The 26985-nt window shown below is 38.3% G+C and overlaps 2 protein-coding genes across 4 annotated transcripts in view; one reads left to right on the forward strand and one right to left on the reverse strand.

Annotated features, from left to right (window-relative positions):
• Positions 1 to 894: 894 nt before the first annotated feature.
• On the forward strand, positions 895 to 4404 carry DNAJC19 (DnaJ heat shock protein family (Hsp40) member C19). The gene is made up of 6 exons (XM_082766830.1): positions 895 to 1091; positions 1410 to 1461; positions 1705 to 1778; positions 2121 to 2197; positions 2983 to 3053; positions 3715 to 4404. The coding sequence occupies exons 1-6, from the start codon at positions 1089 to 1091 to the stop codon at positions 3783 to 3785; spliced, it is 348 nt and encodes a 115-aa protein (XP_082622956.1). The 5' UTR covers positions 895 to 1088; the 3' UTR covers positions 3786 to 4404.
• Positions 4405 to 6723: 2319 nt separating this feature from the next.
• Positions 6724 to 26985, reverse strand: part of FXR1 (FMR1 autosomal homolog 1) — a 29528-nt gene continuing 9266 nt past the window's right edge. The window contains exons 2-17 of one of the 3 annotated variants that reach the window (XM_082766828.1): positions 26841 to 26893; positions 23566 to 23659; positions 22625 to 22696; positions 21043 to 21191; positions 20516 to 20609; positions 19388 to 19504; positions 19115 to 19285; positions 16846 to 16924; positions 16358 to 16467; positions 15368 to 15454; positions 14451 to 14658; positions 12684 to 12851; positions 11501 to 11701; positions 10676 to 10756; positions 8162 to 8253; positions 6724 to 7767 (exon numbers count right to left, since the gene is read on the reverse strand). In XM_082766828.1, coding sequence (XP_082622954.1) covers positions 7597 to 7767; positions 8162 to 8253; positions 10676 to 10756; positions 11501 to 11701; positions 12684 to 12851; positions 14451 to 14658; positions 15368 to 15454; positions 16358 to 16467; positions 16846 to 16924; positions 19115 to 19285; positions 19388 to 19504; positions 20516 to 20609; positions 21043 to 21191; positions 22625 to 22696; positions 23566 to 23659; positions 26841 to 26893 — 1947 coding nt within the window. In that variant the 3' untranslated portion in view covers positions 6724 to 7596. Of the gene's footprint in view, positions 7768 to 8161; positions 8254 to 10675; positions 10757 to 11500; positions 11702 to 12683; positions 12888 to 14450; positions 14659 to 15367; positions 15455 to 16357; positions 16468 to 16845; positions 16925 to 19114; positions 19286 to 19387; positions 19505 to 20515; positions 20610 to 21042; positions 21192 to 22624; positions 22697 to 23565; positions 23660 to 26840; positions 26894 to 26985 lie in introns of all 3 variants that reach the window. The other 2 variants (XM_082766827.1, XM_082766829.1) reach the window with 2 other exon arrangements.

A 26985-nucleotide genomic window follows, 5' to 3' on the forward strand; every position in this document is an offset into this window, starting at 1 on the left:
GTGTCAGGCACTTGAAATTTAAGTGAAAAAAACAATTCACACTCAAACTGAACTTACAATGTATTCGAAGTGCACTCAGCGCTCATAAGAGCTAAAATAGGAGAAGAAAAAATATTTTCCACTGCAAGAACCAGCAAAATTACAAGCGTCTTAACCAGTGACCAGCTCTTAGACCACACTGCGCATTCATTTTCCAGGTGCCTCAGAGAACACCAACAGAGGAACTGAGGTAACACGAAAGCTTCTAATTCCTGCAAATTAAACATGGAACAGCTGTAATTAGAGCTGTGACCCATTTGAAAAAGCAGCTCAGTGCTGAAGGCTGGCATGTTCCTGCAGGCCAAGTTATTCCATTTCCAAAACCATGGCTTCTGACTGGAACTCCTGACAGACACTCTGCTACGTGCAGCACTATGCTGTTAATATAGTGTCACCATTATATCATCAATATTATTCATATACAAGTACCAGATGTGCAGTTCACCCTCACTGTGTAGTAATCTTCAACAATCAGCCTAGTGAGATTGTCTGGAGCCAGGGGCTGCATTAATTTCCCCTGCTGCCCCCGTGGCCAGTCCTTCCCGTGCCAGCCCGGCAGGGCGGGCGCCATTTGAGTGGAATTTCCACGAATTTGGCGGCAATGCTCGGGGACCGAGAAGGAGCAGGCCGGAGCTCAGTGGGACGGACAGAAGACAAGGAAAATGTGACGGGGCACACGCTCCTCACAGGGACGGGAGATAAACCATGGGTTTTTGTAAAAAAAAACGAGTCTGGCACACGTTATCTCGAGCACGTCACCGCTCGTTTATACAAGGCACAGCCGCCTGTCACGCTGCCGGGGCAGCCCCACTGCACCAGGCCCTGCCTCAGAGCCGCCATCTCGGGCTGCCCTCGTCCCGCGGCCACCTCAGCGCCCGGCCCGGCCCCGGCGGGGCGGTCACCGCCGCCGCTCCGCCCCGCTTTACGACAGCCGGTGGCGGCTGTGCGGCGGGGCCCGGGGCCGAGCGACAAGCCTCGGCCCTCCGCCAGCTCGGTCCGGCCGGTGGCAGCGCTGAGGGGCCTAGGGCCGGGCGGCAGCGGCGGCGGCCATGGTGAGTGCGGCGGGCCCGGCCGCGCTGCGGGAGCCGCGGGCGCTCCGGCCCTTCCCGAGCCCCGGGAGGGCGGCCCGGCCTGCAGGGAGCCCGCTGCCCTCGGCACGGCCCTGGAGGACGGGTACGAGGGGCTGCGGCGCTGGGGACCACCCCTTGGATCCCTCCCGGCCCCGCTGCCCCCGTCCCGGCTCCCCGCCGCAGCCCTGCCCGGCGGCTGTGGGCTGATGGTGCCCGCTTCCAGAGACAGCCTTGTTTTGTGTTTTTGTGTTGTCTTGTTTCGCTTTCTTTGGTAAACAAAGACTTTTGTTTCCTGTGTAGGCCAGTACCATGGTGGCGGTTGGCCTGACCATCGCAGCAGCTGGATTTGCAGGTTTGTGGATGTGTTCAACGCCTGCTTCAGCGCCAGTGCACTGTAACACCTGGTGCTGGACACTGCTGAGAGCCTATAATGAGAAATGTGGCAGTAGTTAAACAAAAAATAAAATCTCTTCATTTTTTTGTGTCCAAAAAAATCCTTATTCCATATTTTAATCCACAAATTATTAGTCAAACTGAATTGCCAGGCCTTTATGAAACGTCATACTTAGTCTTGTTCAACGCTAATCTCTTTCAGGACGTTATGCACTAAAAGCTATGAAGCAAATGGAGCCCCAAGTAAAACAAGCACTTCAGAATCTACCGAAACCTGTAAGCTTTTATCAATGGCATCTTTTTATTTGAAAGTGTACTCAATGAAGTAGCTGCAGACTGTTGTCTCTGTATAGTATTGCATCTTCTAAAATTAAACATAATTTTGTCACTAATAACAATCTGCAATTCTGATGGTAGTTGACTAATAGAGGTTATTCTGGCAAGTTTAACTATTAATTTAAGTTACAGTACTCTGCTTCACCTGAATTTCTTATTGCAAGTGCAAAGGAAGCTTCACAAAAAGCTCAGCAGCTGCTAAGGCAATCATGAGTTGTTTTAGCTGATGTAGTTAAGCTTACATAATCATTGTATTCTAAACTAACACACTTTTCCTTCCAGGACTTCCGTGGTTATTACAGAGGTGGATTTGAACCCAAAATGACTAAACGAGAAGCAGCTTTAATACTAGGAGTGAGGTAAAAGGAAATTTATTATAAATGAAAGGTAAAAAGGAGGATACTCAGTGCTCAAGACTGTCCTATGCCATTTCCCCCGGAAATGTCACTGTCAAGCCAGGAAATACGGAGTGTCTTCTCAGGACTTACTGTACTTATTTGGGATTCTCTGCTGCATGGTAGTGTGCTTCAAGCTAACTCTAATTAGACTTCCATACATCTAAATCCCAAGCAGCACATTCAAATTTCCACTTCGAAGCCTTTTTCATGAAGACCTGGGGCTAATTCTGTGTGGGGAACAGGGTTGTGCTGCTCACTTGTGGTTGCTGTCACTTCCGTTAAATTTCAGATCCTGTGTGAAAGTGCTGCACACCTACTTCCTGTGTGTAAATTCATCACTTATTCTAGAATGTCTGAGAGAGGAGTAGCTTTCCCTGCCAAAACTTAGAGTTTATCTAGTACAAGTTTATCTAGTACTGCTGTGTCAGTATAAATGCTGTTAACTTGGTCGTTACCAAAATATTCTTGAAAATTTGCCCCTATTTTTATTTTTTTCTCTCATCTCCTGATGTGTGTGGATGTCTTTATAGCATGTCTTGTTGGGCATGCAATATATTGGAAAAAAAAATAAAAAACCCTGCCCAGAACTTAAATGTTATATGTAATAATAGGAAAAGGAAAAGCATAGATGTAAATCAAAGATTTCTTTGGGCAAGGCAGAGTGCTTATTGTTCTGAGATATCTTTTTAATCTGGGGGATTTTGTGAGGTTACCTCAAGTTAGTTTTTCTTTGTCTTTTAAACTAGCCCTACAGCAAACAGAAGTAAAATTAGAGAAGCTCATAGACGCATCATGCTTCTAAATCATCCAGATAAAGGTAAGTAAAAATAATTCACGTTCATCAACTAACACATATTTTTACCCATGAACTGAACTGTGTGGGAAGTGACATTTCAATACGCTGGCTACTAAAAGGAAAAAAAAAGTGAAAACAGATTTTAGAGTGCCAAAATTTGTGCAGTTTTGGAACATATTCTTGTGTTTGAATGGTTTAAAGCAAGCAGACAGATTCAGCAGGTCAACTGATGCTTGCACTTTTCTGTGTGTATCTGATTAAAATAAGATTTATTAAACTGAGACTTAAAATCACCTTAATTTTAGGTGAAAGACCAGAGTATTTTGTGTACTTTATATTTAGCATGTGAGTTTGAGTTGATATGAATTCATTGGAAATTGGTCCTATATGGCAAGAACTGAGCCTTCTGCTTGTGTCGAAGACTAAACTACAAAACGCTGCTGCCTGTGGCATTCCGAAGGCTCAGAATCTAGTTATGCTTAAAGTAGGCACCTCTGCCTATTCTGAATTCTGTGTTCTTCATTGAGTCAGAATTGTTTGTTACTGCTTGGCATTTAACTTTTTAATCCTCACTTAAAAGGTGAAATGGCCTCCTTGAAAGTGACTTCATTACTTGTTGTATGCACCAAAACCCCAAAATACTTGTTTCATCTAGTGTGACATGAGGTTATCTTTCTTCTAGGTGGTTCACCATATGTAGCAGCCAAAATCAATGAAGCTAAAGATTTACTGGAAGACCAAGCTAAAAAATGAATTGGAGATTAAAGTCATAGGGTTTGTTTGTTTAAGTGATTTTTTTTTCTTTTATAAACAGCTTAAGGCAAGTTCTGATGTCAATCTTTGACTTGACACAAATGAGGCTTGAAAAATGAATGTGGGAAGGTATTTCCCTCCCTGATCAATTCTTAGTTGCTTTTTGGGAAACGTCTGAGGGAGTGAGGCTTAAAGGTTTTCCAAAGCTGTTCATTAGTATGTGGTAGAAGCTGCCACTGATTTGGTTTGGCCAAAATTTCTTGCATGTTACTGGATGCTGACATGCCATTACCTAATTTTTGTTAATCTAGTTATGTTTAAAATTCATGCTGCTGTTCTTTCATATGCCAAAGTTAGCATGATGAAAACAGTCTAGGGAGAGGGTGGAAAAAAACAGGAGGAATTATTTGACAGGAAGATACAGGACAGATACGTGGTTGTTTCTAATTGAAGAAATAAAGTTGAAGAAACTGAATGTACTCAGTTGTTTTGCCTTGTGAAAAACAAGGTTGGTTCAGCTCTTAAGTGTTACTGATGGATCTGGAAGATCCCATATTTTTTGTTAGTTTCCAACTTTTAATGGATTTTATGGCAATAAATTACAAATCTGTAACAAGTACTATAGTTTTACACATTATTAACTACGAAGTTATGGTTCATGTGATAAAGTTTGCATTTGTCAAATCAGGAAAAAGGATGGCTACATCACTGGTATTGACCCTGCTAATGACCACTAGGGCTGGTTCTGTTTGATGTTTTTATCAGTGATCTGGATACAGGAGTTGAATGCCCCCTTGGCAGTTTTGCTGATGATACTAATCTGGGAGGTGGCTGGAGGGAGGAGAGACCTTGCAGTGGATCTCGGTATGTCGGCACATTGGACTGCCATCAACAGCTTGACGTTCATGGAAGACGAATGCCAGGTGCTGCACAGGGCAGAGCAACGCCCGGCACAGGCTGGGAGACAAGTGGCTGGAGAGCAGCTCAGCAGGAAGGGACCTGGGGGTGCTGGTGGCAGCAGGCTCAGTGAGAGCCAGCAGCTGTCCTGGCAGCCAGGAGGGCAAGTCACACTTGGGGTGCATTAAGCACACCACAGCCGGCCTGAAGAGGCGACTCTCCGGCTGTGTTTAGTGTTGATGCAGCCTCACCCCAAATATTGTTCTTGAGAGCATCCAGAGGAGGGCAGCAAAGCTGGTAGAAGGGCTGCAGGGCAGGTCTGTGAGGGGAGACTGAGGACACTCAGGTCCTCTTCTCTGGAGAAGAGGCTGGGAGGTGACCTCACTGCTCTCTGCCACGTCCCGAGGAAGGGAAGCGCGGAGACAGGCACCGGTCTCTGCTCCCTGGTCACTGAGGACAGGGTGCATGGGAATGGCACAAAGCTGCACCAGGGGGGTCAGACAGGACCTTAGAGAAAACGTCCTTACCAAGAGGGTGGTCAAACACTGGAACAGGCTTCCTAGAGAGGTGGTCGATGCCCCAGGCCTGTCAGCATGCAAGAAGCATTTGGATTGGGCTCTTAAAAACATGCTCCAACTCTTGGTTAGCCCTGATGTGGTCAGGCAGTTGGACTAGATCACTATAGGTCCTGTCTCACAGAACTATTCTAGTCCAATTACATAAAACCAAGATACCTGAGCTGGATTTACCAGGCTACATGAAGTCAAACGTACTAGCAGCTGTCTTATGTATCTGAATTGGGGCCAAAGAGTTCTGTCACGCTCCAGGAATCTTTCCAGCCTTTCTGCAACTATGGTAAAACTGCTGTACAACATATGTAATCATTAACACCATCTGCTCATAAATATACAGTGGAATGTGGAGCTTTCATTTTTCCAGAACCATGCCCCTATTTCAATGAGGGGTGTTAAGTAGTCGCACATCCTCTGCCTGAACTTTGGCTACCCTGTAGCTGTATTGCTCTACACTAGTTCTAGGCCACTTCGTAATACCAGAACACCACTACGGAAAGATTGTACAATTTTAAAACAGAGGCTCAAGATCAGTAAGGAAAGAGTATGAAAAAGAAAATGTTTAGAACTTAAAGTAACAGAAAAGGATATTTTGCTTTACGATAGAACTTAAAGCAGGGTTAAAAAAAAAAAAAAAAAGGAAACCACCACACACACACAGCTGGAACATTGCCATGCAGCAGCTTCACAATTTGCATCTGTCAAGGCCTACAAAGAATGAAAGCTACTTCAGTTCTCTCCTGCCAAGTAACATTGACTGTTTTTAAACAGCTTTTTTTTCCCCTCTCATTTGTTTTCCACTCTTGTGGCTGCTATCATTGAGGACTCTTCTGTTTACTTTAGTTCTAACACTTTGTTCTCCAGGAGGGAACACTCTTGACAAGTCAACACTAAGTCATACTAAAACTGTACATCCTTAAATGAAGTAAATACCTAAGCCTAGTTAGTACAACTCTGCTCTAGCTGTATGAAGTACAGCAGCTGGAGGCATGTACTGTGCAGAGTGTTTTTTTTTTGTTGTTTGTTTTTTTTGTTTTTTTTTTTGTTTTTTTTCCTTTCTCACTTTTAGCCAAATCAGGTAGAAGAATTTTCCTTTCAAATAAGTATAGCTTCAGCAGTGCTCTCTCTGGCTTCTTACACCTCCATTGCTTCCCAGATTTTTTTCTGCTTCTGGTTTCTACATTACTGCTCTTGCTTATGTACCTGAAAAGATTTGTTAGCATATCATGCTTCTAGCTTCTCAAAAACTACACCTACATTAGTTCCTATCTATGTTAGTCATGCTAAGCAATTCTTAAGGTAAGTCATTTTAGATACATTAACTGATGTTTTACATCATCTTAATGCAAGGTTAGCATGTTAGAAAGCTTTTTTTTTTTTGTTAAAAGTTAAAGGTTCAAGCTGCCTGACAGGTAAGTTTCAACAGTTAGTGTTAACAGCTTGAAAACCTTAAGTCAACAGCAATTTAAATTTCTGATAGAAACAGTCCACAGATGGAAGATCAAAGTTTATTTTCTTTTACTACCAGCATACAAAAAAAACATATTGCACATCAAACAACCAAAACAAAAATAAAAATACTCTACTAAGGACTAACATATGTAGTTTATACAGAATAAACTTTCTGGAAATTGATCTTTTCAGTAGTTCAGGTTATGTCTTAATGGACATGACTAATTCAGCTTAGTGTTAACTAAAGCTATGTTTGATTTTTAAATACTGTACAGTTTAATAAATAAACCAAACAAAGCCTCAATGTAGAACAGTCACTGCCAATGTCACCCAGTATCCCTGCAGAGTATGAGAATTTAACAAATGTATTCCAGTGGTCTGCAGATTTTTCCTCTACATACAGCATTTAAAAAACATGTATTAAAACAGACCAGTTTCCAGACTAAACTAATGGAGAAATTACATTTCAGTGCAAAATATTTTAGACTGCATTTCTTTCTAGTATTCCTCAGGTGAAGAAGTGGTTGCATATTATTAAAAATGTAACAAAAGCAGCTAATGCTTTCATAAAGAGTATTATGTTAGGGATCCCCCTCACATCTCTGCCGTATTTTGAAAACAAAATAACATTTCCTATAGCCAGCAATTTTGTTTATTTAAATGTTACATATACTATCTCAAGGCACATCTGATGATATATTTATAACACAGTAGGTGTCAAAGTATGTTTAACATATGATTTCTTCAGGATCCCTCCCCTTTCTGTATTCCAAAATGGAGGAACTGAAAGTGCGGTGTCAAGACTGGCGATCCATATTCTATCTTTGGCAAGCTTATACAAGCACTATTTTAAATGTAATGTAGAAGAACTGTAAACTAGGAACTTCAGTTTATGAAACACCATTCAGCACTGCTTCTTCCTGATTATTTCCCTCCTCTTGAACAGTAACTTTCTTTTCATCAGGACTGTGCTGTAATTTAGAAGGCTCATCCCCAGCAGTTGTAGCAGGACCATTCACTGCCTTTTCGGAAGGGCAGTTTTCATCAATTGCGTCTTTTGCCTTAAAGAATAAAAACAGGATATTAAAAATTCAGTAAAAACACAATACAACATCAAAATAAAGTGTCAATTTCCCTCTGGCTCACAGCAACCTTGCAACAGGAGTGTTTGCATTTTATCATGCAATGCTACTTTAGGTATTCTAAAATACTATATTTACTAAGTCCTTTAATTTGAACACTAAAACAGTTACTCAAGTCTCCTCTGCTTTCTGCAAATTAACACTATATTCTGCGAGCTACTGCTCGATTCTGTTTACTCTCAACCTTTTCATGATGTATTCTTGAACTCAAAGTACTCTAACGGAAGTGACCTAAATCAAGCATTCTTTACTGTTTCACTGCAAGGAAAAAGAAAAAGGAAGTAAAGGAAGTGTACATTTAAAATCCTCTTACCGCTTCTTTCTTGGTTTTGGCTAGCGTCTCCTTCGGAGGGTTTCTCTGTCTACTTTGAGATTCAGCTCGTGATATATAATCAGCTACTGTTACTGTACAAGGAAAAAAAATTAGTGATGCTCATATTAGAAATTTAACTTAGCATTAAGCTTTGTATCTTTTTTCTGCACAAGTTACGCTATAACTGGGAGATATCTCACAAAAGGCCTTCACTCTTACAGGTTATCAACTACATAGCAAGGATCAGTTCTTTTACGTTAATAAAGTTTTCAACAAAATCTGTGGTAGCTGGTGATTATCTGAAGGTCTGAAGGCAGAATCTTAAAATTAGAAGAACAGTAATTTTGGCCTGATTGCGTAAAAAGAAGGGATTTCTATACCCATCTTCAAGAGATCAAAACTGCAGGCTCTTTAACTATAGACAGTTTATTATTGGGATTTAACTATCTTCACTAGTGAAAAATTTCACAGTAATAAAAATTAAGGTAGGTTAAAATACAAAAAGAATTAGGGGAGGTTTAGAATATTGCATCACTTACGATAAAAGTAGCATTCAAATCCTTGTTACTTTCATGAAGCCACTGGCAAGAGAACTCACCCTCCTGGTACTCAAAAGGCAATCCACACTGTCAACTCTGGCTTGTGGGTGGGTGGATTAACTGTGATGTGCGTACAGGCACTCGAGTAGCTCTGTATGAGCGAGCCTGTACCCAGCAGCAGGACAGCCATGCTTACACTGCTATGGCTACACTTACTGGATGCTGGCCAGGGGCTTTCTGACCTCTTTTCTTCTTACCACCTCAGCACATGTTCTTGTAGCTTGGTTTTGTCTTATCCCGCCCTCTCGTAACCACAACAATTGAGAGTCAACTCTATTTTTAGAATACACAGTACTACAAATTTAAATATGCATTTGTATCTTTGATGAACTAAAGCATATTAAGAGTTGGCAAGCATTATCTACTGAACAGTACAGTCGATTATATTTAGTATACCATGCATTCAGGTGAACTATTTTCCTGGGTTTAGCAATGACTGTGTAAGAAAAAAATTATCAGCACAGGAAGTGTAGCACACAGGTTGTTACATTAACTGGACTTTTCACAACTGGGTCCCTGCGTAACTGTTGAGACCAAGTGAGTTTACGCACAAGGGGACTTATTTCTCTAAAATGATGTTCTGTACCCAACTCCTCTAATATAAAGAGGAAGCATGTTTTTACACACAGTGTAAAAGGCCATTTAATAATAATAATCTTAATAATTATGTACATAGTAGGAACCCAAGAAGTATAGTGACATAAGTAACACAACTGAATGACTTAAGTACGCTGTTAGTATTTAGGAGGAGTAATTCCTTCTCTCAATTTCACTCACTATACACTTACTGAGTATTTATGAAGAGATTAAATTATTAGAGCATTTTCCAAGGAGTATAACTACCAATGCTCTTAAGGTTGTTTTCAAAAAATATTTATTATGGAAATTGAAAGTAGTATTTTGAACAAAGAAATCAACAGGAAAAAAAAGCGAGAAAACTTTGGGGATTTGGTTTTGTTTGTGGAATACTTTCATTTCAAGAAAAATACTAGAGGTTTTTGTAGAGATGACCAGCATCTCTTCCACCCCTTTATAAACTATCATTTTTCAACAAAACTACAGAATGCTGAAAAATAAGGTTATTTTTTTCTTAAAGTTTTAATTATTAGAAGAAAAAATGTTGTTGCTTTACAAGTCAAATATTGAATGAGCACCACAGATATACAGAAAACAAATATGGGTGAAGTTTTGAGCCTGTCAGTCTAGAAGACCTTCTGTTACTACCTTATGGCACAGATGTACAAGCATTTTCTGAACAGGGCATTATACTGAGAATTAGCTAGTTCACCTTTAACATTTCAAGTGTTAGTACACACAAAAGTGCAACAAGCCACAACAACAAAAAAATTGAAAACATGCAACTTCATTTAAATTCCTCCTCCTTCCCACCCTCAATTTGTGGATGATTTACAATGTTCACAAAAGCTGAAGACTGATAGCAGAAGTCTGAATCAAGCTCTGGACTGGCAGATACCATGTAGGTTCCCTCACAGTGCCTTGCCAGGGCACCTACAACCTGCCATTCCAACTCTGCTTCTCAGCCAGTGCTGAAAAGGTTGTGTCACATTCAATGCAAGTGCGCAAATGCAAGTGAGTGCAGATCATGAACTTTTTATATATGTCTTGATCCTGGACCACTGAAGTCAACAGAAGTTTGGCTATTGACTTCAATGAGAACTGGATCAGAAGCAGAAATTGTATTTCCAAGCAAAAAGTTAGACATTATAAATTAGTTTCATTAGACAGATTAAGAACTTTATAAAAGTTCTCCTAGTGTAAGAAATGTTTTTCATCTTTATCTAGTAGTCTTATTAGTTATTAACCTTTATATATTATGCAGCTATATGTAAAACAGCAGACACAACATTCTCTCATGCTTTTGACCTGAGAATACCCACAGCTTCACTCGAATTACCTGGCTGTCTATCTTCTGCCTGACCCCTGAAGCGACGCCTGCGGCTACGATTGCGTCGCTGGGGTTTTTTGTCACTATCATCTGCAATTGCAAAGTTTACCATGAACTATTTCTGACGAAAAAAATAAATTCTTCAGCAGTTTCAGCATGGGGCATTTCAAATTACTTCTGTTAAAAAAGACAGGCTAAGACAGTCTGAAAGAACAACAAATTTATACTGAAAGCACACACAATGAAGTAAATGCTAGATTTTACTTTTTGCTCCTGGCTCGTGAAAACATGTAGGCATATGTTTAATGACCTCATATTTCATTTATTAAATAACCGTATGTCAGATTTTAGCCACAACCATGAAGAATAGTTTTTTTCCACGCTATTAAGCAACAGATTATATTCTTGTCCCAGCGAGTATCAAGACAATTTACTGAGGGAAAGTACTTAAGCAGAAGCTGGCTAGAGATAAATTAACTGCTTAAGTAGCTTTCCTACCCTGACAGTGAGGTTACCAAGGACAAAACAGAACACTGATCAGAGCACCGTGTCTCTATGAAAACAGCATTACTAACTGAAATCAAAGTTAGTCTTTGGTATCTCCATCAGATACGTTTTACAAAAGAGGCATATGAAAGTACTACTGGAGCTCAGTAAACAAGAACTTTCATGGCAGAGCCATGGAAATGGAAATATTCATTTAATCAGACAGCAACCTTTAACAGAACAATGACTCGCCACTAATAAAAATGAACAAGTATTTCACTGCACTTACATTGATAGCACACTTTTTTCTTCCAAAATTGTTCTGGGACTATCTAACTGTTTACATACCTAAACCATTCTCATTAACAGAAGCTGTATCAGACTCTGTCATTCCATCCATTAGGACAGCATCTTCATCAGTCCGTCGCCTGCGCGACCTCCTGCGGCGGTTACTACTGTGGTGAGATTCACTAGCATCGGTATCCACAGTCTGGTCTGACTCTGTATTATCAAGTAAGCTGTAAGGGTTGCTGTCCGGATCTTTAAGCACTAAACAAACAGAAAGTTTGGACTTAAGATACTGTAGTTACATTTAACCTCCAGGCTGACTTAAATCTATGCTTCAAAGCATTAAAGCAATCTTATAAAAAGGTATAAATGCTATAGTTCTATTTATAATGGTTCCTCTCTGACTAATCCAACAACATATATTCTGAGGCATCACAATGTGGCACTTAAATTACTGCATCACAGAGATATCCAAGGTAATATTAAAGAACTTTTTTACTTTAAGCTGTTAAATGTGTAAAATATACCTTTCACTTCATTAGCAGGATGGTACTTCTGTCACTACTGACGTGTTGTGAATTATCTTACACAGTCAAATTCTGATAAAATGTAACTTCCTTTCTGTGAATTCTTCCAATTTCGTATCTAAACACAAGCTTAACTCAAAAGGCAACCACTGGTAGCATGCCCAAGATTTTTAAACTGTAATGTCATCATTATCTGTGTGTAGTAGAGGAAGGAAATGGAGATCATCATGAATAGAAGATGATGAACAGAATTCCAGCGACAGCTTATGACAACAATACATCAAAGAATCACAGAATGGCTTGGGTTGGAAGGGACAAAGATCATCTCATTCCAACCCCCTGCCACAGGCAGGGACACCTTCCACTGTCCCAGGTTGTGGAAAGCCCCGTCCAGCCTGGCCTTAAATGCTTCCAGGGCATCCACAGCTTCTCCGGGCAATCTGTTCCAGTGCCTCATGACCCTCATAGTAAAGATTTTTTTCTACGTATCTGGTCTATATCTACCCTCTATTACTTTAAAACAATTACTCCTTGCCCTATCACTATAATCCTTGGTAAAGTCCCTTTCCTGCTTTCTTGTGCATCACAAAACCCCCATGAAATACCGAAGTATTACAATTACAATGTAGAAGCAGAGTGTTTAGAAGTACTAAGAAGTCAGAGAGAAAATTGCAAGGAACAAAAACAGAGCTCAAAATACGTTTGAGACACACTACCAGAGCTAATAGATGACTTGCCACCACGAGGTCCACCACGTCCACGACCTCCAGATACACTGCGTCCTCGTCCTCCAGGACGTCGTCTATTGTCACGCTGATGTCTGCTTTCTCTGTCATCTTCTCCTGCCAAGGACCAGTCACTAAGTTCATCTTTTCTCTCAGATTCTGTTTCAGAGGGATTAGAGAGCTCAGAGTTTGTACCTTGTACAAGAAGGAAAAGAAAATTGGAAATGAGTAAGAAATGTGGATTGTATTTGGGTTTCAGATTCTTATTCTTCTGAAGTATCTGGCCTAGTTATATGTATTCTATAAATATATAGAAAAAACACAAGTTCAAAGTAAAAATTTATAGACGCATCTTTTATATAAATGTATATTAAAGCATTTGTGTGTACAAATAAAATATAGTGTAAGTTTCTATGATTCTTAAGTTTGTTTGCAATAATAACAGAAATAAGATCCAAGATTACTCAAATTGTAATTTATGTATGTGGATAAAATCAACAATTAAATACTACTTTCTCTTTGTGTGTACGCTGCAGGCATTTGATGCAGTTTCTAGGCAACTTCTCTGAAATTCCCAAGGACAACTTTGCCACCTTACAGCTAATGGCTGTCGCTAAGCAACCTCTTCTGGCTGCGGTAATGTGCTTGAAAAATTTAACTGTTTATATTAAATATTGCTCATAACTTCCCATTGTTTCTGAGCTAACCAAACCTGCACAGCTGTTTATTACTAAAAAAACTGAACACCTACCAGTTATGTTAAGCATCCAGGACCTCTCCCTACTAACAGTTTTGGAATAAAAGTGTTTACACTCCTGTGGTTCTAGCATGTGATTCTTGCCATGGAGGGGTGAGGGAGGAACTTCCAAATGGAAGTCCAAACACGGTATGCATATAAACAAACTGAACGTTCATTACTTTCAGTTGATTCAAACAATTCACCAGGAAAAAGTAAAAAAGCAAAGTAATAAATGCTATTAATATCATCAGAAAACCTGATCAACATGCCATGATTGTCAAAGGTATCATCAGCATCAGGCCATGCAATTCAAAAGAACTGTCTGACTTCGTGACACAAGTGAGCTACACAGAAATGATCAAGAGTAATTTACTGTTTTCAGTAATTTTCCCCCCTTGTTTACTAGAGCACCTATGTATCTTTGTGAAGTATGTCTATATTGATGTGCAGACTTTACAACTGGGGGGATGCAGCTGAGTGAAAAGGAGATGTGCACACTTCTACGAGGAACTGCTACTTAGTCCCATAGAATACCTCACTACATCTAAAATAAATCTGGTTAGTTTCTACCCAAATACAAAAATATGATTACAAAGAAGCTTTGTGCTACATCCATTTTAAGTTATTTTAGTTTTCACAAGTATGACCATGATCACAGACAAGCTCTTCTCAGCCAAATCAGATAACACTATTTAAAAAAAAGTCTCCTGAACAGTATCTGTACCTCTTGCACACACCATCACTTTCAATTTTGTCATATAACTGCTATCATTGGAAGCCAAGATTTTACCAGAGTTCAGTTTGGTCATTTTTTCAGTTTAAAATTTAACTTCAACAAGAAAATAAACTAACTAGGTTTTCTGAGCTTTGTGGAAAAAAGGCAATTCTAAATTTTTCAGGTCAACCTTCAACTTAACTACTCTGAACAAAAATCTAAGGAAAGCTATGGATTCAAAAGTATAGTGAACACTCGTTCAATAGCTGCTCTACAGTTGTAAAAAACATCACAAAAAACTCACCGTAACCTGATGTGTAATTGGGGCCTCTGCGGCCTCTCCCTCTTCCACTGTATGATCTGGAACCTTGTACTGAGGAGAGGGTACTCTCATCAGTCGTGTAACCCTTCTCTTTTTCTGGAACTCTAGCAGAGGAAGGTCTGAAACCCATACCAATCTGACGCAATTGTTCATCAATCTGGAGCCGTTCCAGTCTTAGTTGCTCAACCTCCTACATAAAAAGGAAACAAGAGATTTCAGATAAAGACATCTTACTTTTCCCCACAGAAAACCATTGCCCATCCAGTCATGGGAATAACTAACATTCCTTTAGGTGAGTTAATGCTACCTCCAAGTTAACTACAAGTACCAGGATTGATCTATGAGTTTTGCAATCCCAGCATTTTGGAAGAAATCTAAAACCTTTATTTTAAAAACACCACGTTGAAAGGCTGTTGAGAGATAATCATCTTAAAAACAATGCTTCACTGTACTTTTTCTAGTCATTTTTAGAAAACCCTGACAGAGTAACAAGATCAAATTAATTAATTATTTCTGTGAAGTCACACCCCTAGTCCTACAGAGCCAACTAGTTTAGATGGGTAATTGTTTTAAATACTGCTTCGTATTACAAATTCCATCCTACATCAACACAGTAACATGGAGAAAACAATTGCATATTACTACTCAAATGCCACTTAGAAGTGATGTTTAAAGTCCTGTTCTTCGAATACCAATAGTACTAAGCACTCACAATAATGTAAAGACCTACATGTAAAAGGCTCTCACATGCAATGGGAGGGTTCATAACCCCAAACCTTAGTTCACAGCCTACAAAGAGACTGTTCAGCAGTTGCAAAACCCACTGAAGTGTTACTCAAGTATTTTCTTACTTCAACAAAAGCTTCTTCTACAGCTTCTTTCTTCTAAAATACACTTACCTTTAGATACGCAATGTGGTATTCTAAAAGAACTTGGACATTTCCAATGCTCTCCTTAGTACCCACAAATACAAACGGTACCATTCCCTGCAGAAACAAAATGCCAAATCTTACAGTCAAGAAGAAAGTTATCAAAACTACACTTTATTTAAATGATTAAAAATGTTTTAATTATAAAAACAATCAATGACAACTGAATCCTGGGCTGTAAAAAGGCACAGAAATAGCTTAAAAGACTGAAACAAATACTGATTTGTTAAGAACTTCAGACTGTCTAGCATTCCAACATCCTATTCTAGCAGTTGAGGTAACCTAACATATACTGTCTACATTCCATTGCGTTGCCCATGCAACACAAGTGCTGCGTGTGTAAAGGCATCCAGAGATTCCTGAGAAGCGTGCAGTGGTTAATTAAACCAACTTTGCAAGATGAAGCACCTTCAGAAGATTTTATCATGTTCTCATATAGTTAAAATGTGTAAAACAATTTTAGGCTGACAGCATTAATAGTTATTCAGCTACAGTACATGAAGGAGAAAGCTTAAAAATAAGTCTGGCTTCAGTAGCAAAAACCCTTTCTTGAATCATTTCATACAAGATTCACTGCAAGATGCTGGTCTGAAAAAAAAAATAAATTCATTTTTATAGCCAACAAACAATAATAAAACTGGATTTATTACACAATCCACAAGCATGCCTCTATCCCATAGAACTATCTAAATCACAGTCAGTGTTTTTATAACTTGAACATCACCATTATTATAGGTTGGTCATGAAAAAACAAGGGCACATAGGCCAGCTGCCTAATGATGCAGAGATTAGCAATATTCCTGTTCTAACGCTGTAAGGTAGCATTTTAAGTCATTTAAGTCAAGCCCCAGAAATTTTCACCTTCTGGATGTTTTCCCCCTATTTTCTTTGTTAAAGCATTCAAAATGGCTCATTTGTTAAGGTTTCCATTTTCATAGGAAGAAAGAAGAAAGTACTTACATCTTCACGTGGCAGTTTATTTTCATTATCTCCTTCAATTCTCACCCTGACGACTCCAGACTTGTCTACAATCTCCTGAATCACTTTTCCATTTTTTCCAATGACTTTTCCTTTGGGGGACAAGAATGATTAATTTTGCACCAGTGTGCAAAATATTTTGAACAGCTTTTTGATAATTTACATACAACGTAATTGTAACAACCCGATTCTTTTACCTTCTACTTCTTTCCCCCCAAAGTTTTCTCCTACTTCACATTTGTAAACAGAACTGCGTTAGAAGGCCAAAAAATGTAAAATTATATTCGAACTGTATGCATCCATAGAATGGCTAGTAGTTATGAGGATTACATGTAGTTTGAAAAGATTAAATTACTTTTTAATTAAATGGAAAAATCAAATATTTTTACTAGAAACTAAATTTTCTATGCATAGTCAGGCTTAGTAGGCTCTCTTTCCCCAGGTTTTCATATTTTAGCTGTATTACATACCAACGAGATTTCTGGGAACCTGAATAAAATCCTCCACAAATTCCAAGTAACTTCTAGCCTTTTTCACTGCATCAGCAGTCTGAAAAACAAATTAAAAAAAACATTTCTGAATGCAGTATGATAAAGATAAAACCCTACAGCAACATACACAAATCTTCCAAACGGCAAGCATTTTGAAAAAGAAGAGATGAGAGGCAAAATTAATCTATTTGTGAAATCAACATTAAAGAAACAACTCAATATCCAATTACGAGAAAACATACTGCACTAAGCAATGTGTTTTCATGAAGCATTAACCTGTACTTTGTAAGTAACACAAACACAGAATTTCTAGGTTGGAAGAGACCTTAAGATCATCGAGTCCAACCTCTGACCTAACACTAACAAGTCCTCCACTAAACCATATCAAAACGTTACAACCAAGAAAATTTCACTTTCAGAATGCTAGCTCTGGCCACAGTTATCAAGTTTTTTAAGATGACCAGAGAACTCTTAAGTCCTTCCTTATGGCTTCATTGTTAAGTGACAGAAATTAAATGACTGTTAATTGAATAAAGGTAATGAAAAAATAAATATACAGCTTAAAATTACCAACAGAAACACAGAATGCATGAATGAGTGATTGTCAGCAATGTTAACTTTTCATCATGCCTTCAAGCCCTGTCATCTGTCGTATTTTCAGACAAACATGAAGGAAAAACATCACCACCTCCTGGACCTTTAAATGAAATTTTGGGGTAACTCCTAAACAAACAAGGAATTCACAAGCTTCTGGCAGAGGTCAAAATGCTGAGAGGAGAAACATGGGAGATAATGGATTTCAAGATGATGAAACAAGCAATAAAGCTTGGAAAAAAACCATGCAAACAGGAAGTGGTTGGTTGTAAAAAGCAGAGCTATGCTGCATACTCCAAGTAACAGATAAAATGATGCAAAGATCAACACACTTTAGCAATTTTCACCTTCAATGAACTCTACAAGTAGGACATAATTAGAGAGTTCACAATGTCCTGCCTCAGAGGTATGTTTATCACTTCTTTCCCAAATAAAGAGGAAGGAACAGTGACTGCTGTCATACAAGCAGCATCAGAATGAGAAAGCAAACAGCTGCCAGGGACTTAAGCGCTCCAGCATACCCATATGCATATCTGCACTCTGCCACAAGTACTCAGAAGTTTTGTGCTCATACAACCCATGTGACTCACACCCCAGCAGGAGATAGCACAAAAAGCTGGCTTGGATAACGCATCTTCAGCTCCTTGCAGCCAGTAATTCAGAAAATGAAAATAATGACTATACATACATCGGGGGGAAGTAAATTGAAAATGTCAGTGTGCACACGGATTAAACACCTCAACAAAAATCCAGTTACTAGTAATTATCTTTTTAAGTTTGAGTTCCAGTCTGCGCACCCATTCCTGCTTTGGTTACTGCATAGAATCAAGGTATGTCCAAGTTACTTGTAAAGTCTAATAGGAAGATTAAATGCAGGATGTTTCCCTAATCCCAGCATTAATCCTGCTATTTTTGCAGCAGCATAGTTCTAAGTGAGTGTGAAACACCTGTAGAATTGGTAGGACAGGTTAAACCCCTCAAGTAATGTTCTAACAGGGCCACAGTGACAGCAGCATTGCTATGATACTGCTCTTCTGCCTCGTGAATGGATTATAGCTTTGATCCAAGGAACAGCAATGTTTTGAGATCTCTCAAGATTTAGAACACCTCAGGTAAGAGGCACACAAATGAAATACAGCAGTATTTTGTCCAATCCATCATTAATTTGCTAAAAACAAAACCAGCATTAAATTGCTACATTACAAAAAACAGATAAAAAAAGCAGATAAGACTAATATATTTGGCTAGGCCAGAGAACAGATACCACACATCAGAAAAACCCCACGTGAACTATAGCAGGCTCAGGGCAGGGGGAGGGCACGAATAAGAACAACACAGGAAGTCTGAAAAAAAAAAATCAATCAAGATTACAGTAAACAATATCTCTCTCAGGTTTAGTGAGGTGTACAGTGCAGCTACCCTTGAATCTGTGCATCAGGACATGGACTGATTAGGAAAGAAACATCACATGGAGACAACCGCTGCAGTGAAGTCTCTTACTTCACATACAAGCTGCCACAGTGTGAATATGTTTACAGCCATTCAAAAAAAGGACTCTACTCCTTCCCGTTGTTAGTTCTGGGTACAGCTCTCACCGCCCTAAAAGCAGACAAAGTAAAATGCTTATCAGATTCACAAGAAGTTCCTCTCTTACCTCCCCATAGATTCTGAAAGTACCAGTATCCTCCTCAAGTTCAATTGCAGTAACTCCTGGAACCTTTCTGGCTTGTTGTATATTACTGCCATGTGTTCCTATAGCAAGTCCCATTAGATCTTCTCTGACTACAAATTCCTCATGAAATGCCGCAGCAAGCTGTTTTGTGCACTGAGAGGAAACAAAATAAGGCTCATTCACATGCACTCAACATAAAGTACAGTTAGTTATGTGCTTGGTTTCAAGCAACATGAATTTCAACCTATGACTTACTTCTAAGTGTTTTGTAGCTTCTTCATTCCTTGACATAAGCATAAGTTTGGTACGAATGCTGCGCAAATGCATGTCACTCAGAATATTCACTCTCTTCACTGTTGCTTCACTGGCAGACTACAAAAAGAACAGTCATTTTTTAGAGAAATTCACACCGAAAGGACAGAAGTTATAAACGTGATCCAAATTCCCAGTATTTACAGATATTGTTCTTCCTCAAAACCAAGCATGAAAAATTCAGCACCACCTCTGCAAACCTACAGTTTTCTGTTCTAACTCAGAGCATATTTTACGCTAAAAATTTTGCTACCAATCTACATAGCAGCTCTTTCTCCTTCATATTCCCCAGACAAAAAAAAAAAAAATAATCAGTATCATTCTACCATATGCATACTTGTCACTCACCAACTCAGGGGGAGAGCTAAGGAAATAAGAAGGGAAAACACAAATCCCTAGAGTCAGATTTAAGTAGATAATACTACGTAAACAGAACCATGCAGAAAAGCTACTGCTGGGAAAAGTCTACGTACTGAGACAAAACAGGCACAGAAGAATCTAAGTGAACAATTCTTTAATGGCTGTATGTTTCTCTGCTTGGAAAAGCCATTTCATATTTGAAAAGACCAACCAAGCTATTTTTGCAAAAGCTACTTTAATCCACCTAGTATCAAGCTTGGTCACTCTTCATGAGCCAGGCTCTCAGAACCCTGCTAATCCACCCCATCTGTTGGCCAGTTCACATCCAGGCTTCAACATGACGTGGACCGATGCAGTTCATGGGGAAACCCAACGTTAGGTCAAAGGACCAAGTGTAATACCATACAGGTAGACTCCACCATTCCAGAGCTCAGAAAGCTATAGTTAGCTTTAAGCAATCTGTACAAATCACTGAAACACTCAGCCCAATGACAAAACCGTAAGACACAACGTTACTCCTAAATTTAGGCCAATCCCCCTTCCAAAAGCCTACCCTATAAAAACAGACATCTACCTATATTAAAAACACCAACAACTTACATAGCTGGACAAGTTCAACCGCATTCAATGCAAGCACACAGATGACTACATATGTAACATAAATAACATACTGAAAATTCATGCAAAATCCACATCAAAATAGTTACTTACCAGTATTATTAGTTGAGCAGTTTCAGCATGATAGAAAATTCGACATGCTCCCACAGCTTTCTTGAAATCTTTATGTGCATTTTCATTAGCGCATCTGAGGAGATAAGCGATCGTTAAAATATTTTAAGAAGATGCATGAAAACAGAACTTGTAATATGATTACTAGTTTATAGCAAAGTATATTCAGAATTAGAAAAATTCTCTCATTACACATTTCCAGAGCTCTCTATGGACTATATGTCATCACAGTTATCAGGCAAATCTCAGCAGCTGAGACTCACTGTAGTTTATCAGCTACTCAAGCTGAAAGCAAGACCTGAAGATCCCATCTCAGCACTTGCTTTTTGTCTCCTCATCCCAAAGATTCAGCACAGAGCCCAGCCTGCAGTTTCTAGCTCATATACAGCAGCCACTATCAAGGTTCTTAATGGACCTGTAAATTGTCCTTTAAAATATTCCCCCAACACCACCGCAATACTTCTCAATTAATTAACCATCGTATTATTAAAGGGTGCATAGCTACTCACGCATCTCTCAGATCTTCAGGGACGTCCACTGTGCATTTGAAAAAGGTGTTCTTTTTGACAGTTTTATTTTGATTCACAGGTCGGAGTCTTTCATAAGTGACAATTTCATTGTAAGTGGCATCACAAGCAGCATATTCAATGACATAAAACTATGGAAGAAGTTTTTTTTTCAAATGTTAACATCAGTTGGAAACAAAGACATTCTGACATTACCAACACCAAGCAAGTACAAAATGTGAATATCTAGACTAAGAGTCCTCCAAAGCAGGTATCTAATTTTGTGAACAGGTAGAACTTACTACAGTATCAGGAAAGAGTAAATCACTAACGTTGTGACATACTTTTTTCCATGTGCTCGTTTCTGATTTTAAGTTTTAAATTCGGCACAACACAGTTTTATAGCTTAACGAATTTGACAATGCTCTGTAAAGGTACCAGTCTTCAGAGAACAAAATACAATTTTTTCCTGTCAATACTAGATAATTATGAATTGGAAAAAAAAATAAATTCAATTCATGATTAAGTGTTTCTTTTACTACTCTAATGAGACCATACAGAGCAAGAATATTTTTTAAAAGTCAAAGTTTCTAACCAAGCAAGACAGCAAAGTAACTGACAGTACAACCCCAAGTTTCTGTGTAATGTAAGAGAAGCAGATTAGCCACAAATTAAGAACATAGTAATTTAAATCAGTTTAACTCTTTTTTTTTTTTTTTTTTTTAAAAAAAGGTTCATCCACAAGGATAAGAAACAGTATCCTCCTCTGATAACTGTTTACTTATAATTAAATTCTATTTCAATTATCACCATGCCATTACAGAATTCAGTAACGGTTACTACTTGTTGACAGTTGTTTAAAATAGTTTCAGAAGTTTGGCAAATTCTTTTTCTCAACCCTGTTCTCCTCAGTTTTGGGGATCTAACAAGAAGCACAGGGCCTTTCCTATTATGAAGCTGAGTTCTCTAGCTTTCATTTCAAAAAATAAAGCTTTAATGATATGATACCAGACATCACCATTGCTTCGTGCATTTTTTTCCATCTGAATATACAAGCTATTTTGCAGGTGCAACTGTAACAGCCAGTGGCAAAATACAAGGTTGACGTATGTAGAAAAGTGTTTTTACACTACACTCAATGGAAATACACACGCCAAAAAGAAACCACAAGAACACACATTCATAGATACAGTGTGATTAATTACCAGAATTAGATATGGAGTTTAAACAGTAACTTTAACTGCAGGTAAAGGGTACTACCTTATTAAGTTCTTAGCACCAAGTTCAATTCACAAATTATGTTTGTTAGAACCAATATTATTACGCACGCATACAGTTCTCCAAGCAATTAAACTACTAATAATCAAAGTGGCCTACTCAGATACAAAAACACAACTCTCAGTTGCATGAATGCAGAATAGGTCATTTCAAAGTTATCTCAGCTTAAAATTCGGTTTTGATGTGTGTTTGTACTGGTAGTAGTTTATTATTTTTTTGTGTCATGAACAGTTTTCGTATTTACTGTTATTTAATATAACAACACGAAAGTAACAACACGAGAGCACTAAGTTTTAAAATAGTTTACCTCTCCTTTCATCATTCGAACTTTGGCCAGCCACCAGCCACAAGGTTCTTGATCATTTGCTCTGGAATAAACCTGGGAATGGAAGTAGTTAAAAAAGAGACAGACTTTAACAAAAACGTTTAAAGCAAATATGGACATAATTCAGTTGCCTAGATGTGCAATGAAGAAAGAACATCAACTTTTCTAATTTTCATGGAAATGAACATTATGCTACACAGAAGTAACTTTTGTAATTAATTCGTAATTTTTTTAATTTTTGTATTAATTTTTTACTGTTCCGTGCTCCTTGCACAAATTTTCATTCTTCTACATTGCCAGGATTATTAACAGACTAGATTACTAGCCTAAAACTACAATGGTATCCCAAAGACACTTCCATTCTAAGGACAAGCAAATTCTAAAGACACTACAATAAGCCAGGGATGGAACATTTACCTTCTATTTCACAGTTTAATCCGTAACTTCTAAATAACACTGCTTCTCTGTGAAATAGTATAATTTACACTACTTCCTGCAAGATATTTTCATACTAGGTATTTCGTCTAGGCTGAAACTTCGGTTATTGGAAGAGCATTATTACGTTTTCACATCACAACATTTCCAACTGTTACACACAAGATGAAAAATGAACATTAGTTGATCTGGTTTTTAATTTTGAAACACACTATTTTAAAAATTTTGATCAAGTTCCACTGGTAATTTTCAGTGAACTACGTGATTACTTCCCACAGTTTCACTGGAAGACAGAAGGTTTTGCTTCCTAAGTACTAAGAGAAAATCAAAACATTTTTTATTTACTGGCTTAATAAATCCATTACTAGAGACATGCCCCATTTTAAATCATTACATCACTCATGTACTTAAAATCATTGTTGCCATCTTGAACATCAGTTGTGTAACAGAACAGTTCAATAGGAAAGGAAACATACGGATGAACTCACCTCCACTTCATCTCCTTCACCAATTTCTTTCTTGATATCAGGGGGTGGGGGTAATCTGACTTCATTAAAGGGTACCTGGCGCTCCGGTTGCCAACTGAAAGTTGAAGAGATGTTGCATATAAACTATACTATACTATATACTATAATTTTTTTTTTTTTACTTTAAAAAAAGCTTTGCTTTTCAACTAAGAGTTTAGTTAAATCACTCTTTCTATATAATCTGCTCACCCATTGCTGGAGAGTTAGTGGTATAAGCAAAGTATCAAAATAACCCTGTTGAGACCAAAATAATATCTGGGAATATATTTAATGACAGAACAATTCTTGAATTACCTTTAAATAAATTAAAATTGTATGGGTTCACTAAACAGATTTCATAAGCCCTCCGTGAAAAGATTATGATGTACTTAAATTTTTTAAAACAACAAAAAAAAAGGAAGATTACCTTCCAACTTCAAAAGCTATTTGCGTTTTTGCCACAAAGTGTTATTTAAACCTCATTCTATTTCTGAAAAACAGCAGTATGCTGGAAAAAAAAATTACTTTTAATTCAATTATCCTTGTAACTGTAACTGCCATTAACCTCAGGGTGAGGGTTCTCCCTGCCCCCTTTGTGAAGTTTTTACTCTCACAGATGCAACAGCAAATAGTAAGACTTGAAGACAAAAATGCATTCCCTATAGTACAGGGTATATAAAACTTCAGTTTGGAAACAGTATGAGCAAAATAATCATAACTGAACAACAGGATACAAATTGCTGTAAACAACTGAGCAGCTTAAAGTTCTCTTGAGAATTTCAACTGTGCCTTGTACTTTCAGAATCTAGCAAATGGGAGCTTACAGAAAGTTATAAATTGCCCATAATGAGATGCTGTAACTGAGGAGACCTTGCATCTTCAATAAAATCTACTTAAAATTGTAGTGAGCTAGTTTTGCTTCCATCTCTAATCACATAGACAAACTCCGTTCACTCTAAGTAGATGGGCCAGTAATGACTTACCCATTTCAGCAACAAGATCTTTTTTTTTTTTTTTTTTTTTGATAAAACAGTGGAAAAATACACAGAAGGCTCGGTTTCCAGAATACAAGTTTTGATGGCAAGTCGTCCAAAACTGAGGCATCTCACTAATGCAATGCCAAGGAAAGATGTTCTTAAGAAATGACCTGTGACTAGCTACAAATTGCCTACTAAGAGAATCAGACAGAACACCTGGTGCAAATCATGAGAGAAAAAAGAGGTTGGTGCTTGCTTCCTATAGCACAATCTTTCCTCTGATAGGGCTGCTTCAAATTCCCACAGGCCTCCGTGAAACTGCACCTGAATATCTAATTTTTAGTTGTATGCAACAATAAAGGTTTCAGTTTCCTGAAGCTTCTTTGTTCATCCCCTGCCTTTTCCTAAAACGTTTCCTAAAAGAAATCAGTACCTGCCCATAGATTAATTATTGCTATGGCCACAAAATCATCATTAGCAAGTTGTGCTGTAAACCAACTTCAGGTACCTTACGATAGCTGTAGGTGAAGACTGGCTAACAACAGACAAAATGTAAACTGACTGCCCTTTAGCAGTGTACACCAGCTTACTTCATTAGCACTGATCACTATCACAGCAGAATCACGCATTCAGGACCGTACACTCTTGCCAATTTCAATTCTATTAAAGCCCTTATGAATTTAACTCAGTAAGACGGGTAATAACATATCAAATTTACATCACAGCATGGCTCGAGCAGTCTACATACTTCCTGATAGGATCTATTTCTGGTCAACAAAGCACCTGACATGACATTGCAGCCCATCCTTTATGGAACACGGCTGCTGCCACACATTGAAACACATTGATTACATGGATAAAACAGTTGAAATGTGTTTGTCAATAATGAGACATCTGCTATGAACCACGGGCACTTCCTTTAGCTTACTTAGTTTGTCACATGCAAGCATGCCTTGAAGGCAAAGCGCCTCTAACCTTAAAGAAAGGCAACCTGGATGCTGAATATGAAACTGAAGATTGGCCACATCTCCTCAGATCAACAGGATGAAGTTGTGTTTTTGAGGGGTGGGTGGGGTGGGAAATGAGCACTGCCGATATGAAAACCAAGGAGACAGTAACAGCCTCCATAATCTCCCTCATGAAGTGTTAGCACAAATTATGCTGCCACTTCATCTTCTAACCATTATTCATTAAAGAAGGGCTAGAAAATACAGGATAGGAAGAATAAAAGACTGGACTTGGCAGAAAAAAACCCTAGGATTACCTTTTCTTCCCTAGAGATTTTTCATATGCATGAATATACACATACATGTAACACACATCCTTATATAAAGCAATATTATATGTTTATTCAATATTATACAATATATATTTTATGAACATTCACATTAAACATTATGTAGTACTGTGCACACACAAATGCATACTCTCTAGTACTACATTTGTTACCCCCAGCCTTTCTTTAAGAACGGCTCAGACTAATGTACAGGTTGATGTGGGCAGAGCTTACTAACAATTTTCACACCAAAGGATATCACATTTTTAGGATCTCCACCTAGCAACTGGAAGGGAAACAGCAAAAAGGATGTGACTCCCCAAATATCCTAAGTTACGCTGGAAACTCTCAGGTAATCCACAGTGTTGTCAGTCTGAATGCCTAACAAGCATTCATTTGTAGTTTACCATCCCACGGATTATCTTTGACTTGCTGCTGTAGGTCCCTAGTGGTGCTGCTGTGCTTATACAGTAAATGAAGAGGGCAGCATGCATAATTTTTTCTCCAGTGCTTTCAGATTTGCACTTTTCCACACCAAAGAAATAAAATTTGACTTCAGATTCAATGTGTCTATTCTGCAACAGTTTTAAAAAAAAAAACAAAAAAACACTATCAGAATACTTGTATTGTTTATTCTGGTTGATGATGCTGACAAGCATTCACTAGGTTACACATAATCAAATGCTTAGTAAGTAGAGATTCTTATATATAAAGCAAAGAAGGATGGAAAATACTGAAGAAGAGCAGGCAGTTGCCACCAATTATTATTCTCTAATTAAAACTGGCTGACACATCTATGGGCATTACTGAAATGTATAAAAAAAAAAAAAGGAAAGGAATGCCTAACTGACTTGCTCATTTATGATACCACAGCTAATCAAGAAATCATGGAGACTGAATATAACACTGAGCCTTCATTTCTAGAAGGACACCTTTGTAATGAAGCCCACTTCCTTTTAATATCAAAACAATACATAAATGATTTTTTAAAATAAAACACTTACTTGTTTTCAAATACAACTGTGAGTGAATCCTCATGAACATCTTTGATAAATCCCTAAAACAAAAACAGTTTTTGTTGTAAGAAGGCACATGAAATGAAAAAAAGGCAGCAATTTCAATACAGCCTGAAATTAACCCGAACAGCTG

Source organism: Aythya marila, assembly GCF_965140915.1.
Source record: "Aythya marila genome assembly, chromosome: 9".
NCBI classification, from domain to species: Eukaryota; Metazoa; Chordata; class Aves; order Anseriformes; family Anatidae; genus Aythya; species Aythya marila.